The sequence below is a fragment of the Xyrauchen texanus genome, chromosome 29 (genome assembly GCF_025860055.1).
Source record: "Xyrauchen texanus isolate HMW12.3.18 chromosome 29, RBS_HiC_50CHRs, whole genome shotgun sequence".
Taxonomy (NCBI): domain Eukaryota; kingdom Metazoa; phylum Chordata; class Actinopteri; order Cypriniformes; family Catostomidae; genus Xyrauchen; species Xyrauchen texanus.
In genome coordinates, this window is record NC_068304.1 from 13481722 (window position 1) to 13498455 (window position 16734).

At 38.9% G+C, this 16734-nt stretch overlaps 1 protein-coding gene across 1 annotated transcript in view; it reads left to right on the plus strand.

Annotated features, from left to right (window-relative positions):
• The window catches only part of LOC127622881 (tyrosine-protein kinase CSK), a 54024-nt gene that overhangs the window by 22570 nt on the left and 14720 nt on the right, over positions 1-16734 (plus strand). The window contains exons 2-4 of the mRNA XM_052097010.1: positions 9908-9982; positions 10190-10303; positions 11581-11693. Of these exons, the coding sequence (XP_051952970.1) occupies positions 9968-9982; positions 10190-10303; positions 11581-11693 (242 nt within the window). The 5' untranslated portion in view covers positions 9908-9967. The remainder of the gene's footprint in view (positions 1-9907; positions 9983-10189; positions 10304-11580; positions 11694-16734) is intronic.

Below are 16734 nucleotides of genomic sequence, written 5' to 3' on the forward strand. Positions count from 1 at the left end.
GACTTCATCGTGGTGGTGTGAGATCGTGCAATATTAGACCTTTGCGGCGGATATCTCAAGTAAACAATGACCCGGTAAAACTGAGGATTGCCTTGATCAACGCAAGATCAGTGGTAAATAAGACCTTTTTATTGAATGAATTATTTACCGCGAGCGGTTTGGATTTTATGTTTATTACTGAAACGTGGATCACGCGTGGAGAAATAAGCCCTTTCTCTGAACTTCTACCACAGAAATGTACGTTTTATAATACTCCTCGTTTATCTGGTCGAGGAGGAGGGTTGGCTTCTATTTTTAAAGAGAAGTTTAACTGTAGACAAATAGTGACCGAGGAATATCAGTCGTTCGAACTGCAGTTAATGATATTAGACATTGACAACCCAGTGGTAATAGCAGTCATATATAGGCCACCTAAACAACATAAGGACTTTACCAATGATTTTGGAGATTTTCTCGGAGGTTTGATATCAAAGTTTGATAGACTGCTTATTGTGGGTGATTTTAATATTCATCTGTGTTGTTCTGAAAATTCCCTGGCAAAGGATTTTTTTAGGTTTGATTGACTCCTTTGGCCTAACTCAGGAAGTTAAAGGCCCAACCCACATGCATGGCCATACATTAGACCTGGTACTAACACATGGTTTTCTTGTTGAGGACTTAGAATTAAGTGATTACAGTATCTCTGATTATAAACCTGTTTTGTTTACTATTCCTGTTGTCTGCCATTTTAACAACCCTGTAAAATCTATTCAGTATTTTCGTAAGTTTTCATCTACAACCTGTGCAGATTTTACTACAAGGTTCAGGGAGGTGTACAATGTGTCAGACAGTGGTCTTCAGGACAGGGGAGTGGATGAACACCTTCAACTGCTACACTTCACCTGTCAAGAAGTGTTGGATGCAGTGGCTCCATTTAAAAAGTAAATATTGTAAAAATAGGTCTGATCCCTGGTTGAATGATGATGAGATACGGCGCTGTAGACAAGCTTGCAGGCAGGCGGAAAGAAAATGGAAAAAGGATAAACGTCAAATTTTTTATAACATTTTTAAGGAAACTTTAACACAATTTCAGAGAGCTGTAAAATCAGCTAAATCTAGATATTTCACAGAACTTATAGAGAAAAACTCGAATAATCCGAAAACACTTTTTAATATTATTAATATTGTAGTAAATCCTTCTCCTAAGGTAAAATTAACTCCGTCCCCGTCTGTATGTGAGAACTTTCTTGATTATTTTATTTCTAAGATTGATGCAATTAGACTGGATTTCTCACCGATGACTTATAAACCATTAAGTCCTGTTCGGCATATTGCAGTTTTTGATCAATTTGAATTGGCTACATTTCAGTGGTTACAAAAGGTGGTAAGTAAATTAAAACCCCGATGGAGATATGGTCCCTCCATGGTTTTTTAAAGAAACTATTGAGGTGATTGGTCCTGGTACCTTGCAAATTATAAATAACAATTTAGATACTGGGATATTTCCAAACATGTTGAAACGGGCATGTGTGCAGCCTTTACTAAAGAAACCAAATCTGGACCCGACTGTCCTGGCTAACTTCAGACCGGTATCTCATCTTTCATTTTTATCCAAAATTTTAGAAAAAATTGTTTTTCATCAATTAAATAACTTTGTAGAAGAACATAAGATCGGTGAAGTCTACCAGTCTGGTTTCAAGAAACACCACTCAACTGAGACAACACTTGTAAAAGTTTTTAATGATTTGTTGATGACTGTTGATGTTGGAAAGTCTGCTGTGTTAGTTTTATTAGATTTAACCATGGCTTTTGATACAATTGATCACTCAGTGATGATCTCACGTTTGGAGGAGTATGTGGGGGTTCAGGGGAAGGTCCTGGAGTGGTTTAAATCCTATCTGACTGGTAGAAGTATGGTAGTGAAGATCGGGACATGTTCTTCTAGATCAGCACCGATCATGTGTGGTGTGCCGCAAGGCTCCATTCTTGCTCCTATTTTATTTTCTCTCTATATGATTCCGTTGGGAAATATTTTCAGGAAACATAACATTAAGTTTCACTGCTACGCTGATGACGTACAAGTGTATCTGCCACTGTCACATGAAAATGGTTTAGAACCACTTATGGCCTGTCTTAAAGATCTTAAAACATGGTTGACTTTGAATTTTTACATTTAAATGAAACCAAGACTGAGATTATTGTCTGCAGTTCTAGTGGAGCCAAGGGTACAGCAGAAATAGACTTTGGCCTTTTGTCACCTCATGTTAAAACATGTATTCGAAATCTAGGTGTAAATATGGACAGCTCTTTAAAACTAGACAAACAGATCAATTCTGTTGTAAAGTCAAGTTTCTTTCACTTACGCAATCTAGCAAAGATGAAATCATGCTTGACGTTTAAAGGCCTTGAAACCACGATCCACGCTTTGATAACATCCAGACTTGATTATTGTAATGCGTTATATCACGGGAATTAGTCAGTCATCTATTTCTCGTTTACAAAAAGTTCAAAATTCAGCTGCTAGACTTTTAATGGGGATTAAAAACGCGAACACATTACTCCTACCCTGATCTCCTTGCACTGGCTTCCGGTTTATTATAGGATTGATTTTAAACTTTTGTTACTGGTGTACAAATCTCTGCATGGACTCGCACCGGCCTATCTGTCAGATCTTTTAACTGAATATCAGACTGGACGAAGTTTGAGATCAGCGACTCAGAATCTACTCAAAATACCTAGGACACATCGAAATAAAAAAGGTGATCGTGCCTTTGATGTAGCAGCACCTAAACTTTGGAATAGTTTGCCTGAACATATTAGAGATGCCGCTAATGTGCAGGATTTTAAAAGACAACTTAAAACACATCTGTTTTCAATAGCTTTTAATTAGTGATAATTTTTTTATTAAACGTGTTGCTGCCTATGTGATGCTTACTTTTAAGATTAGATCTTTTTTACCTTCTGTGTTATGTGTTACAATGTAAAGCACTTTGGTCAACTTGTGTTGTTTTTTTTAAATGTGCTATATAAATAAAGTTGCTATTGCTATCAATCGAATGGTCAGAGTGCGTGCTTCCACTTTGATACCGGATATAGGAAATGTTTACATCTGAACTGAAGTTATTACCGATAATATGTGAAAGATTAGGTACAGCTGCCAGGTGCTTTGAAATGATGCAACAAGAGTCTGTGGATATTTATTGATGTAATAATGTGATTTGGACTAAACATTTTACTTGATTTGATCGTTTGGACATTTGACAATGAAACAACACCTTTTTTGTCGGGAAGTTATGGATCAGTGGACTACTATGAGGCTTCATAGGTGAGTTGCCTAAATTTTGTTATTGGTTGTTTATATGTTGGTGGTCTGACAAAGATATAGATTGTACCTGCTGTTGTGATTGTATCTTAAAATGGTTTATATCAATAGAAAATCAAGAAATGTAGCTTTCCAAAGATATGTGGCATGTGTACCAATGTACACACAGCAGTTTTGTTTATCGCATACTTTTATTTTGTACATTTAAGGGCCCGTCCGCGGGCTGTCTCAGTCCATAAAGTTAAATTATTTTGAAAACACAGTGGCTGAAGGCTCATTTATACATGACCGCACTATGCATATTTCTTCAATGAAATTACAATAAAAATCTTAAGAGCCTCTTATGTGCACATTGTATAAAAAAAATTATAGAAGTTAAAAAAAAAAAAGTGCAATTATAATAATGTAACAAAATTAAGATATTAGCTGTGCAGATTTCTGTCATTTGCCTTTCAGCTCATCATTTGTATTTAGCACAAAATTTTCACATTTTTTTTCTTTAGGAAAATGAGAATATCCACTTTATCAGAGTAGAGGGCAGATCTGTTGGCACTGACAATTTCCCTTGCTGGACAATTACAGCACGTGCTTGTTTATATAGATCAGGCACTACAGAATTGCTGAAATGCGTTCTTGTAGGAACTTTATAACGGGGCTGAAGCACGTTAAGCTGATGCTTAAATCCTATGTTCTCGACGGTTGCAGATCTGCAGCAATGAATACGCCTATGGTGTTCGTTATCGCTTTAGCTCTGAGCTTGCAGCGAGAGGCTAACTTGCACAGGCTTTATTTGCTTTGCTCCTGTAAACTCAAGACACACGTGGATGATGTTGATGCAAATTAGTCCTCATGTTAGATTGCTGCTTCTTGAGACATTCCCGACTTCGTTGAAACAGAGCCGACACACTGCCTTTGTCCTGTTCACTACTCGTTGCCCAGTATTACTGTAGATTACTGCAAAACCATAATGCCATCAAACAACAGATTTTAGAGATGGCACTCTGGGCAGTGGGTCTACAATCTCTGGCTTATATAAGTCCAACATATTTATATTTTGCTTAGTTCCATCACAGTTGGGAAAAATATTGAGCTAGCTAGAATAAACTTCACATGCATTTATCTGATCCGCAATTTCTAGTGTACCGTCTGGCTCTCTGTTCTGTTAAGTTTTGATTCTGTGCAGTCCTGTGTTGCTCCGCAATCTTTATTCATTTTAGTTCTATGCGGTTTGTGTTGGTAGTTAAATGTTGTTTTATTATTGGTTTCACGCATGCTAAGATATGTAATCATTCATGTGACTGCGTGTACCGCACCGAAGGCCCTGTATCCATTCTGTACCATCGCAGCCCTATTAGGGTCATTGACCTGCTGCATCACCCAACTTATACTCTGCCTCAGCTGGCACACAGCCACTCTGACATTACCCTGTAGGATATCTTGATACATTTGGGAATTTATTTTTTCCCTCGATGATGGCAAGCAGTCCAGGCCCCAAAGCAGCAAAGCAGCCCCAAATCATGCTGCTCCAACTTCACCGTTGGGATGATGCTTTCATGTTGGTATGCTGTGCCATTTTTATGCCAATGCTGCGTGTTCTTTCTAAACAATTGAACCTTAGATCCATCGGTCCACAAAACATTTTCTCAGTAGCTTTGTGGAATGTTAACTGTCAAGGTGGTCTTTTTAAAACTTCAGATGTGCAGCAATATTTTTGTTGGAAAGCAGCAGCTTCCTTCGTGGTGTCCTGCCATGGACACCATGCCTGTTTAATGTTTTCAGTATTGTGGACTCACAAACAGAGATGTTAACCAGTTCCAATGATTCAGTTAAGCCTTTAACTGTCACTCTAGGGTTCTTTTGTCTCTCATTGAGCATTGTGTGTGTCCTTTGAGTCATCTTGGCTGGACTGCCACTTGGAAGAGTAGCCACAGTACTAAATCATCTCCATTAGACAATTGGTCTAACTGTGGAGAAATGAATTTCTAAGCTCTTCAAGCTAACTTTGTAACCCTTTCTAGCTTTATGCAAAGCAACAATTCTGGCCGTAGATATTCTGAGATCTCTTTTTTGCGAGGCATGGTCCACGTCAGCAGATGCTTCTTGTGAATATCAAAATCGAAATGTGTGTGATTTTTATAGGGCAAAGTAGCTCGAATCCACACCTCAAATCTAATTTCATTAATTGGCTGCCAGATTTGCCAACTACTGACTCTTAGTTCAGCTTTTGTTGATGTCATTAGCTTATGGGGTTCACATACATTTTCAAACCTACACCTTGAACATTTGAATGATGTTTTCAATTTGTACAAGAACAATACAATAATAATAATGTGTGTTATTAGAAAAAGGTTGTATTTGTTCTTTATTGTAACTTACTGTAGATGAAGATCAAACACACAATTGTATACATAAATGCAGGTAATTCCAAAGGGTTCACATAGATTTTCTTGCTACTGAATGTTGGGCGCTTCGTTCAGGAGCAGGTTTGCTTATTAGCAATAATAAAATAATTATCAAAGATCATTATTAAAATCAATAAACACTAATTAGAATCAACATTAGCTTATTAATCCTTCAAATCAACAATCATCAAAGATAACTATCAAAGTCAACGTCAACAAGAACAATAACAAAACACTTCTCTTTAAAGTATAACAAAGTTTATTGATGCAGTAAAATCAATTAATAATCAATACAATGCAGTCCATAAACATCTGACTTCCAACTACAAACTAAACAGTAACATTTAGATATGGTAAGCCTATAATACATGAGGTGTGTGTGTGTCCTGTCTGTCTGTCTGTCTGTCTGTCTGTCTGTCTGTCTGTCTGTCTGTCTGTGTGTGTGTGTGTGTGTGTGTGTGTGTGTGTGTGTGTGTGTGTGTGTGTGTGTGTGTGTGTGTGTGTGTGTGTGTGTGAGGAGCGCACAAAATGCGGCCGTGGCCCTCGTGGAAAGTACGTCACTCGAGGTTTCCGGCCAGATAATATGGCCGGAGAGATTGGTTAATGGCGTTGGACCATTTAACACATGGCTCCGCTGGTACTATAACTTAAGGACAAAGCTGGGCTCTATAGCCAAGTGATCTGGTCGGCAAATGTGTGTGCGGGTATGTTTGTGAGGGGTTATGTGTGTTCAGTTAGTATGAGAGAGAGAGAACAGTGTGATGGCACTGAAGCCAGTTTTAGTAATAATGGGAGAGAAGGCAAACATTAGTTTTATCACTCAGAGACGTGGTGAACGGCTTGGAATACATCTGCTGCAGTCGTTGTTTCTTTAATGGATAAACTCAGTGTGCTGTCTCATCCACAATGGCGGAAATGCACAAACATTCCAACATTGTTGGATGATGTTACAGTAATACCTTGAGTATTATTAGCAGCAATGAGCAGAATCGGAGGTCCGTAAACTGTACAAGAATAGCCTTGATACACAAGAATAACACACTTGAGTGGTGTGAGGACGTGGGTAGAATGTGTTCTTCCATCATTTGACTCCGACTCAATTCCTTGAAGCTCGGGTAGATGATGGGAGGCCATTTCCTCACTCTGTCGGTGGGCAGTATGACGGCTGATTCGCGGCAGGTTGATGTAGATATCTGCAAAGTCGTCAAGGTTGAAGAAGGAATAGAAATCATCTTCACTTCTGCAGGCAAATGTGTGAGATGCAGATTTCTCTGCGACCTCCTTCGGATCCGTTAGTGTGCTTGGTGGAATACAGAGAAATCTTGGCTTGTCCAGTGAGATTCAGATCGTATGGCCAATGTTCAGGTATGTACGTTACTTCCTTAGACAACAAGGCGACAACAAGGCTACACCTGGGAGCAGCAGGGCTGCAACTAGATGTGGCATACTGTTGCTGGAAGGATCTCTGAGGTGTTTATATTCTCGATGACATCAGGGTTGGGGGACGCATTCTGTTGTGCGTTTCATCCAATAGGAGTTGAGAGTTCGATCCTTCAGAATCTCACTCATATGTGTAAAGAGAGCAAAGCTTGATGGGATCTGTAGTCTGTTTTGGACTGTCTTTGTTTGATTTTTGCACCATTGTGTGTTATCAGGCTTTGAGGGTTCCCACAGGCTGCATGCAGGCTTTATGATTGTGTGAAGGCCTGTTTTTGCCTCTTATCCAAGTACATGAGGCTCAACACTGTATATGAGCAATAGTAATAGTGATTTTTGACTAGGCAGACACTGCTTAAATATGCATTATTTTTTCACATTGTACAGCAGGAAGTTGAAGAGAGAAAGACGTGTCGGGATTTGTGTTGCTTTTTACTTTTGAAATCTCATTTGACATGTTTTGAATGTCATTAATGTTGTTCTTGTACATTTTAAGAGCGCCATGCATGCGCGCACACTAGGGCTGCACAATTAATCAAAATGAAATTGAAACCGCGATATGACGTTTTGCGATTATTAAATTGCAAAAGCTGTGATTTCATTAATTATATAAATAGTCTGCTCCCTTCAACGTTTATTTGCGCTGCTCAGTCCAGTCTATAAGTTATTTTACAGATTTTTCAGAGCGGTTCTGCACTCCACAACTCCCTCTCATGCTTAGAGTAACAGAAGTGCTCTGAGTTCGGTTCCGTTTCCTTACGTGCGCTAAACATTTTATTTACACTAAAGTGGCGCGTTCTGCTTGAAGCGTTTTTATTATTATCTGTGGTAGCAGCATTTCAGTGTCCGCAAGGCACAGGTATCATAATAATAACACAGAATACATGATGGTGTATAATTCAAACATCTTTATTAAATGCTTGTTGAGCAAACAGCATTAACAGTAACACCTGTAGAGTCCAGAAACACCTCTTCATTCTCCTGTTATTTGTTTACCTCACGAGAGAGTGTGTCACACTTATTACACTCCCCGCAGAAACAAGTGAAAGCCGAACAACATATTACCAAATGAAAAGGAACATATAATAAATCTATCAAATATTTAGTTATTATAATATAATGCATTGCTAAATTAAATATAATAAAACAATGAATACAAATAATTTAATTAAATGGTGACAAACTAACCAAACTTTTCACTTTAAATTGAATTACACCAATGGGTTATCAGTTCAACTTCAGTTTGACATTAAGCCTCATTCTTTAGGACTGTTTGATATACAGTAAAGAATAGTTTGTATAAGCCTACTATTTTTTAAGGCCTAGAATAAAGAGTAACATTTATATTTTGTGTATACTGAATTATTCAATCAATCAACATTATTTTTGATAGCAAAAACTAGGCAACAACTATGGTTTTACCAACAGGGAAATGTAGTTAACAGTGACATTGACCAGAAAGCTTACATATAACCAGATTCGACAGAGCAGCTGAAAAAAAAGTTTAATGATCAGCATCGATAGATGAGATGAAAATTGGAGATCGGTGTCGGATGTTAAAATCCTGATTGGAGCATCCCTAATATTTAAGTTGGCTGTGTTTCAAAAACTAATGTTGATGATTAGTGGGCTGAGATCCTGTCACAAAAAACACGTACATGGTGGATGGTAACATTTGGATATGAAGAAGACTTTGTTTCACTGTTTATATGTTTATTTGTTTGTGGGTGAACTGAAAAAAGGTCTCAGTTTGGTTCTTTTTAAGAGGGCTCAAATGTGAAATCCCCAGTAGCCTTTTTGCAGTTGAACATGTGGAAAACATTACCATCATAATCGCATTTCAAATCGCGAACGCAGTATTTTTCGAAATAATTGCAATATGACTTTTTGTCCAAATCGTGCAGCCCTAGCACACACACACACACACACACTCTCTTCACAGGGGCTGCTCCATTTACACAAGGCAGGCTACAATTTAAGTACTTCCTGTTGGTGTGTAGGGTGCAGAGACACACGAACAGCGTGCGTACGTGATGCCATCATTTTTGGCATGATTGCAGTGTGTTGGTTTACATTTTAGAGTGATAAAGTGATAAAAAAATACTCTTTTTACAAATCTCACTGGAAAACTTTGTGAGTGGTCTATCTTGGCATTCTATGGTCATATATTTGTCTATTTTGATGATAAATGGCATAATTGACTGTTGTCCCAGGCATGTGATTTCCTACATAGCTTGCTGTGCTAGTGTTATGTTTCTTGTAACACTCCACAGTCTCTATCCTCTCACATTCTAAAATGATTTAGACTCAAATGAATGTTTCATGCCAAGTAGCTGTGTAATAAGTGAGATGAGGTACAGTCACCCAGTCATTATTGCTAAATAAACCCCTTCGGGATGATTCAAGACCTCTCTGCTGAGTTTATTTTGCAATAACTCTGACGTATGTGAGCTGAAATGAAGCTTGTTGCTATAGAATTGTGGCCAAGTTTAGATGTTGTACGCACGCATTTGATGTGAGAGGGGCAAAAACTTTGACCTAAACACACACACACACACACTTCCCACTCAGTAGTTTGATGGAAAATTTGTGTCAGCATCACTGAGGGTTTGTCTTGTTTTCACTTCCTGTTCTCGCTGGTCTGAGGGGCTTCAACGCCCCATGAGCTTCTGCTTGATTCTGACACGTTCTTAATTTTGTTATATACAGCAGGTTATTATAACACATTATGATGCATGACTGACTGATTGTGTTTTTGTTTTTTCAGCTCTGATGTTTCACATCAGTCTGTGAGGCTCATTGAAGAGACCAGCAACACACACTCAACATGTCTGCTCTACAGGTATACATTGCACACACTATATATGTCATCATTTACCTGTGACTTTCTTCTGTTTAATACCAATGGGGATGTTAGGCCGAATGTTCACCTCAGTCATCATTCTCTTTTAACAAATCATATTTTTCACAATGAAAGGGAAAGTTGACTGAAGTTGTGTGAAGATGAAAAGGAGGAGGCCATTTATTCACATTCTCATTCCTCACACAGGCAACATGGCCGCCGGGCACAGAGTGTGTGGCGAAGTATAATTTCCAGGGAAGTACTGATCAGGACCTGCCCTTCTGCAAAGGAGATCTGCTCACTATCATTGGCGTAACCAAGGTAACACCCAATGCGGAACCACTGAGGGGAGGGGCTACATCGTGATGTCATTTAAACAGCCTAAAAATTCTCACAAAACCTGTCATGAACATGTCCTGGACGTACTTATTAAAAATACATTATAGTTTGCATAAAGAAAATGAAGCCTGTTTTACTACCATTAAGTCACAAATGTCATTGTGACATTTTATTCATAGCAAATAAATATTTTTCAGTACTGTAATGCAAGAAACGTTTTTATTACTGTAAAAAATAATTTATACAAATTTTAATGTACCTTTAGTTTATTCAGATTGTTTAATAATTCAATAATTGTTTGAGGATCAAATGAGAATTATCATTTTGAATAATGAAAAATACAAAAATATCTCAAAAATAAAATGTCCAAATGCATTATGGTAATTAAAATTTGTCATGAAAGCAATGTCACAATTAATGCAAACATCTTAATTGTCTTAGAAATGTGGTTCTTAATGCAAAATAAAAAAAACGTACTCTTGATGTTGAAGTGAAATATGACCTGGACTTTATATTGGTATTTGTATTAATTTCAAGATTCAACTGATATACCAGATGATTTTGTTGACAATATAAAATCAAGCAACATTGTGAACATTTCTGTGATCTTAATGCTATTTGTATTTTGCTGAATTTATTAAAGGAATATTTCCCTCATCATTTACTCACCATCATGCCATCCCAGATTTCTGCAGAACACAAATTAATATGTTTAGAAGAATATCTCAGCTCCAAAATAAGCTCCAAATGGCACATAAAGGTAACCATAAGACTCCAGTGTTTTAATCCATGTCTTCAGAAGTGGTATGATGGGTGTCGTTGAGAAACAGATCAGTATTAAAGTATGTGAAAGTGGAGATTTATAGTAAGAAAGGACTTAAATTGAAGACATTGATTAAACCACTGGAGCCGTACGGATTAATTTTATGCTGCCTTTGAGCTTTTTGAGCATCAAAGTTTTGGTCACCATACTGTACACTTGCATTGTATGGACCTACAGAGCTGAAACATTCTTCTAAAGATCTTCATTTGAGTTCAGTAGAAGAACGAAAGACATATACATATGGGATATCATGAGGTTGAGTAAATGATGAGAATTTTTGGGAAAATGATTTCTTTAAGCTCAGTCAAGTCTAATCATAGTCAGAAGGCTGAAAAATATTGCAATATAATTTCAGCTATATTGTCCAGCACTGTTGTCATATGATGCTCTTGCAAGAATGTGTTAAGTATTGTGATTTGTTGATTTGTTGATTCAGGACCCGAACTGGTACAAAGCAAAGAATTCTGTTGGCAGAGAGGGCACAATTCCAGCCAACTACGTACAGAAGAGAGAGGGAGTGAAATCTGGAGGAAAACTCAGTTTGATGCCGTGAGTACATGCACTTCATTCATATGCACTAATGATCTTGTGGCAATCGTCAATCGCTCGAGTCAATGTCAGGATAGATCACAAACAAATGAGAACCTTTAAAGACACCATGAAATGGTTTCCTTTCCTGTGTTGAAGAATTTCCTATTAATAAAGGGCTTGTCCTTCTTTTCTTTTTTTAAATAGCCTGTAGTTTACTTCTCAGCTGGGTGAAACAGCGATTTGCTATCTAGTCGTTATTTATGCCTACTACCCATCCTGGGGTATTGGCCGCCGACCAGGACTTTCCAGCCATATCTGTCTTGGGCTTTTCGTTCAATCTGGTTCCAAGCGTAGCCCATCCTCTTGCAGTCAGCCTTGAGTCTCAGCGACAGCTGTTTCTTGGCCTTCCTCTTTTCCTTTTCCCTTGAGGGTTCCAGGTCAGGGCTTGCTTGGTGGTGTTTGAGGTGGGCTTGTGGAGTGTGTGACCTATTCAGCCCCAGCGTCTTTTCATGGGCAGGGAGTTTTTTTAAATTTTCTGCCTTATGTCGTTATTGCTAATTGTGTTTGGCCAGCAGATTTGGAGGATAGTTCTCAGACGTTAATGAAAGTCTTGACTTTGTTGGAGGTAGTCACTGTTGTCCTCCAAGTGTCTGCTTTTGACAAGGAGGAGCGCGTGGCCGGGTCGTGAGGGTGCGCACCTGCCTCTGAGTTGGCCAATTAGTGGGAGAGGGATAAAGGGGCGCCGGAGGCACCAGTTCAAGAGAGAGAGAGAAGCATGAGCTATGTGTGTGCGTGTCTGTGGGTTTTGCAGAAAAGGGTGTTCGGTAAGCCAGTCCGGATGGCACCCCTGAATCGGGCGGTGGAGGAATGTGACAAGCAGGAGGGCATGGCCGGGCCGTGAGGGTGCGCACCTGGCCCTGAGTTGGCCAATCAGCGGGAGAGGGATAAAGAGGAGTCGAAGATGCCAGTTTTTAGAGAGAGAGACTGTGTGTGTGCATGTCTGTGGGTTTTGCTGGAGTACTCCATGTTTTGTTTGTTCATTTGTGTCATTAAAATTTACATTGACTGCTCAGCCGGTTCCTGCCTCATCCTTGCCCATCTTGTGAACCTGTTACAGTGCTCAATACAGAAGGATCAATTTTACAATAGTGTTAAAAATTCTGATCTTAGTTTGCAGCGATAGGTCCTTGGAGCTCCAGATCTTTTTTAGTTGGATGAAGGCAGTCCTTGCTTTGCCGATTCTTGCTTTGACGCTGGCGTCTGAACTGCCCTGCTTGTCTATGACACTGTCCAGGTAGGTGAAAGCCTCCACCCTCATCCCGTGCGTCACCTGCAAGAGTTACTGGAGCTGTGCTGGCTGTATTTGCCTTCAGAATCTTGGTTGTTCCCCTGTGGATGTTGTGGCCAAGTTTTACTGAAGTGGCTGCCACATTGTTGGTCTTCTCTGGCATCTGCTGATTGGTATGGGTGAGTAGGGCCAGGTCGTCTGCAAATCGAGCTGCATCCAGTGTGTCCACAGGATTTGGTTTCTTCTCGCTGCTGTGGATGTCTTCATGATCCAGTCTATGGCCAGCAGTACAGCTGCACAATTCTAAATTGAGAATCACAATTTTTTTGCTTAGAATAAAGATCACAATTATCTCATGATTCTGAAGAAATATTTTAATACAAATATTAAAAATATTTTAGCGATTTACAAAACTTGGACATAAAGGAACTAAACAAAGTAACGTAATTTATGAGAGGTTCTGACAAAATGTTCTCTGCTTCAAACTATGTAATAATGCAATAAAGTAAAGTAAACAAATATACACATTTAAAATGTGTCTCTACCAAGTTTCCCGGAGAAGTAAAGGCAAATCCTTTTATCTCGCACATGCATTTAGTGTGGACAAAAGTTTCCTGCGTGTTCAATTTGGACATTTACCTGAACATTGCCACAAGTATTTGGTTAAACCCTAAATTGTGCAATTTACATGTCCCCTTTCTGTTGGACAGAATGGATTTAAAAGGGAGTTGCTGGGTGACCTGTATGAAAATGGAGCATTGAGATCATTTGAAAATATTATACAGCGGTTTGGGATACCCAGATCTCAATTTTTCTGGAATTTACAGATGCGCCATCTACTTTGTACCAACGTTGGGTGTCATACATAGCCCTCTAAAGCAGCAGACAATCTTGAGATGGTGCTTGCAGCTTTTGGAAAGGGTCACAAGGCTTCAGCGTACTATTCATGGCTAACTCAGAGTCTAGGTGATGGGTTTTTAACATCTCTTAAGAGGTGAATTTAGTACTGGAGGATGAAGAATGGGGTAGGATTTTAAAAAATGTCACGTCTATGTCTATTGATGCCAGGGTGTGCCTCATTCAATTTAAGATTTTGCATAATTTATGAGTTTTGGTCAAGGGTTCAGAGTTACGTCTGTGAGGTCTTGAGCACTCAGATTGCTAATCTCCTTTCAGAATGTGCTTGTTTGCTGATTCCACGGCTAATGCAGCTAAAGATACCATTGTCTCTGATTGTATTCACGGAGACCAGAGCTATGTCGGGGGCGGGGAGCAGCAGCTCATTTGCATTTAAAGAGACATGCCTGAAAAAAGCATGTTTTTGATTCCACCCAAAAAGAGGCATTTACAACATGGTATAATAAATGATCCATGATTTTGAGTGGACATATTCTGGGGACTCCTTAGACTTATATTAACATCTTGTAAAAAGGGGCATAATAAGTCTCCTTTAATATCGCCTAAACAGTCTTGTGCAGAAGTGCTGAATTCATCACGAGACAAGCAGACGGGCAGACACACTGATGTGAGAGTTGAAAGGCAGCCGACTGTAATCAAACAGCGCACGGGGTAGCGAATTATGTCAGATATTGGTATTGCTGGTATTTTTTTTTTCATCTGTGGCTATTAAAGTATTGAACTGAATAGATATTCCACAACTCTAGTTAATCATAGACACCTTGCAGTTTGTAAATCAGTGTGCTGGACATTGTGCTGTGCATGTGCAGGAGTGCTGTGTTTTGTAGATGCCATATAAAGTTGAACATTTCAGAGATCAACATTTAAAAACGTGTCTTGAAATTAATTTAAATCGGAAATCGGCTCCATCCATGCTTTCTTTAGCTTTATTTTCAGCCTGGCCATGACATGGTGATGGTCTGAAGCCCCATTTGCTCCACTCTTCACTCCGAAACTTCTTGGCAATGCAGACATGGTTTATCTGGTCCAGTGACACCCACGTTGCCTTGTTTATTTTTTTTTGTGTGGGAAGTGAATTTTCACCAATTTTGTTCATATCGCCAAGGCCATGGTTGCCCATGACTTCCTCATACCCAATGTTGTTGCTTACACTCTTGGCATTGAGGTCCCCTATCAATATGTTAATGTCTCTCTCGGCACTGGATAACATTCACGTGAAAGGTCGCTGATTCTGGGACTGTGGGCTTCCCATCCAAACAGAGCTCTGTTGGCTGCTGGCAATAGCATAAGTACTCCCTGTGTGTGGGGGCGTTCTCTTCCTCATGTCCAGAATACAACAGCATTCCTCCCAGAGCTTGTTTTTTCTGTCCAGACTGTGTCCATCTGGTCTCGCTGATGCCAAGCTGGGCGAGGTTGTAATTTTTCCTCTCCGTTTCCACTTAGGTTGTCATGTCTGTCTTGTACATGGTCCTCGCATTCCATGCCCTGATGGCGATAGTCCTGGTCGAGAGCAGGGAGGTCGGCTTTGTGGCTTCCATAAATCTCTGGCTTTCACCACAATGCATCATAGATCTCCGTGAAGGAGATTCCTCACTCCCCAAGGCCTGGATGTATTTTGGTTGACAATTCTGTAACTGGAATTTTTTATTTATTTTTCTCCCCCATGGTGGGGTAGCTGGCCTCACACATAAACCTCCTCTTTTCACAGATGGGCTTGGGACTGGCCATGGCAAAGTTACCGGCCATGGAGGAGTTCTAGTCATTAGCTGGTGATATTAGGGGTCGGGTGTTCTTGTTTTAGAGATCACAACAATTGGCCAAAATACAAATAAGATGGACAATGTGGACAAGATCATTTTCCTCAGAAGAGAAAGACTGTACATTTTAAATGTGTATATCTGTACAAATTAATTGAGCCTCTTAAACACTGCGGACTATGGGGCTTGAAGCCTGTGATAACGCTTAAATTGTAAAAGTCTCTGGGTACATAAGTCACTCGTATGTGGTAAAGTTTGAAAGCTTAGAATCTGACCTTTTTCACAGAATACCATCACTTTTGCATTTGTGTTAGATAAAATAACAAAATGTAGCCTGAAAACCTCTGCCTCGCAAATGAGAGCCACAAAGGGGGGGATCTAGAAATATGCATGTGAATATTAAGTTTTTCACATAGCACAATAGAATTGTAAAATCAAATGAAAGCTTTTGTTCTCATGAATGTGACAAATACATCCACAGGTAGACCTCCAATTGACTCCAAATAGCCAATTAGTCTATAAGAAGCTAATTGCCTAAGGCTTGACAACATTTTCTGGAATTTTCCAAGCTGCTTAAAGGCACAGTTGACCCACTGGAATTGTGACATAGTCAATTAAAAGTGAAACAATCTGTCTGTAAACAAATGTTGGAAAAATTATCATGTCATACACAAAGTAGATGTCTTAAACAACAAGCCAAAACTATAGTTTACTGATATGAAATCTGTGAAATGGTGAAAATGAGTGGTTTTAATGACTTCAACCTAAGTGTATGTAAACTTCTGACTTCAACTGTGTGTTTGTGTATGTGTGTGTGTGTGTGTGTGTGTGTGTGTGTGTGTGTGTGTGTGTGTGTGTGTGTGTGTGTATGTATATATATATATATATATATATATATATATATATATATATATATATATATATATATATATATATATATATATATATATATATATATATATATATATATATATATATATATATACCCACACACACACAGAGAGTTGAGTGGTAACGGAATACAGTGTTTTTGTTAGATTACGTCTCTCATAATGACCACAAATTAAGGCATAAATAAATAAATTCTTGTAAATCA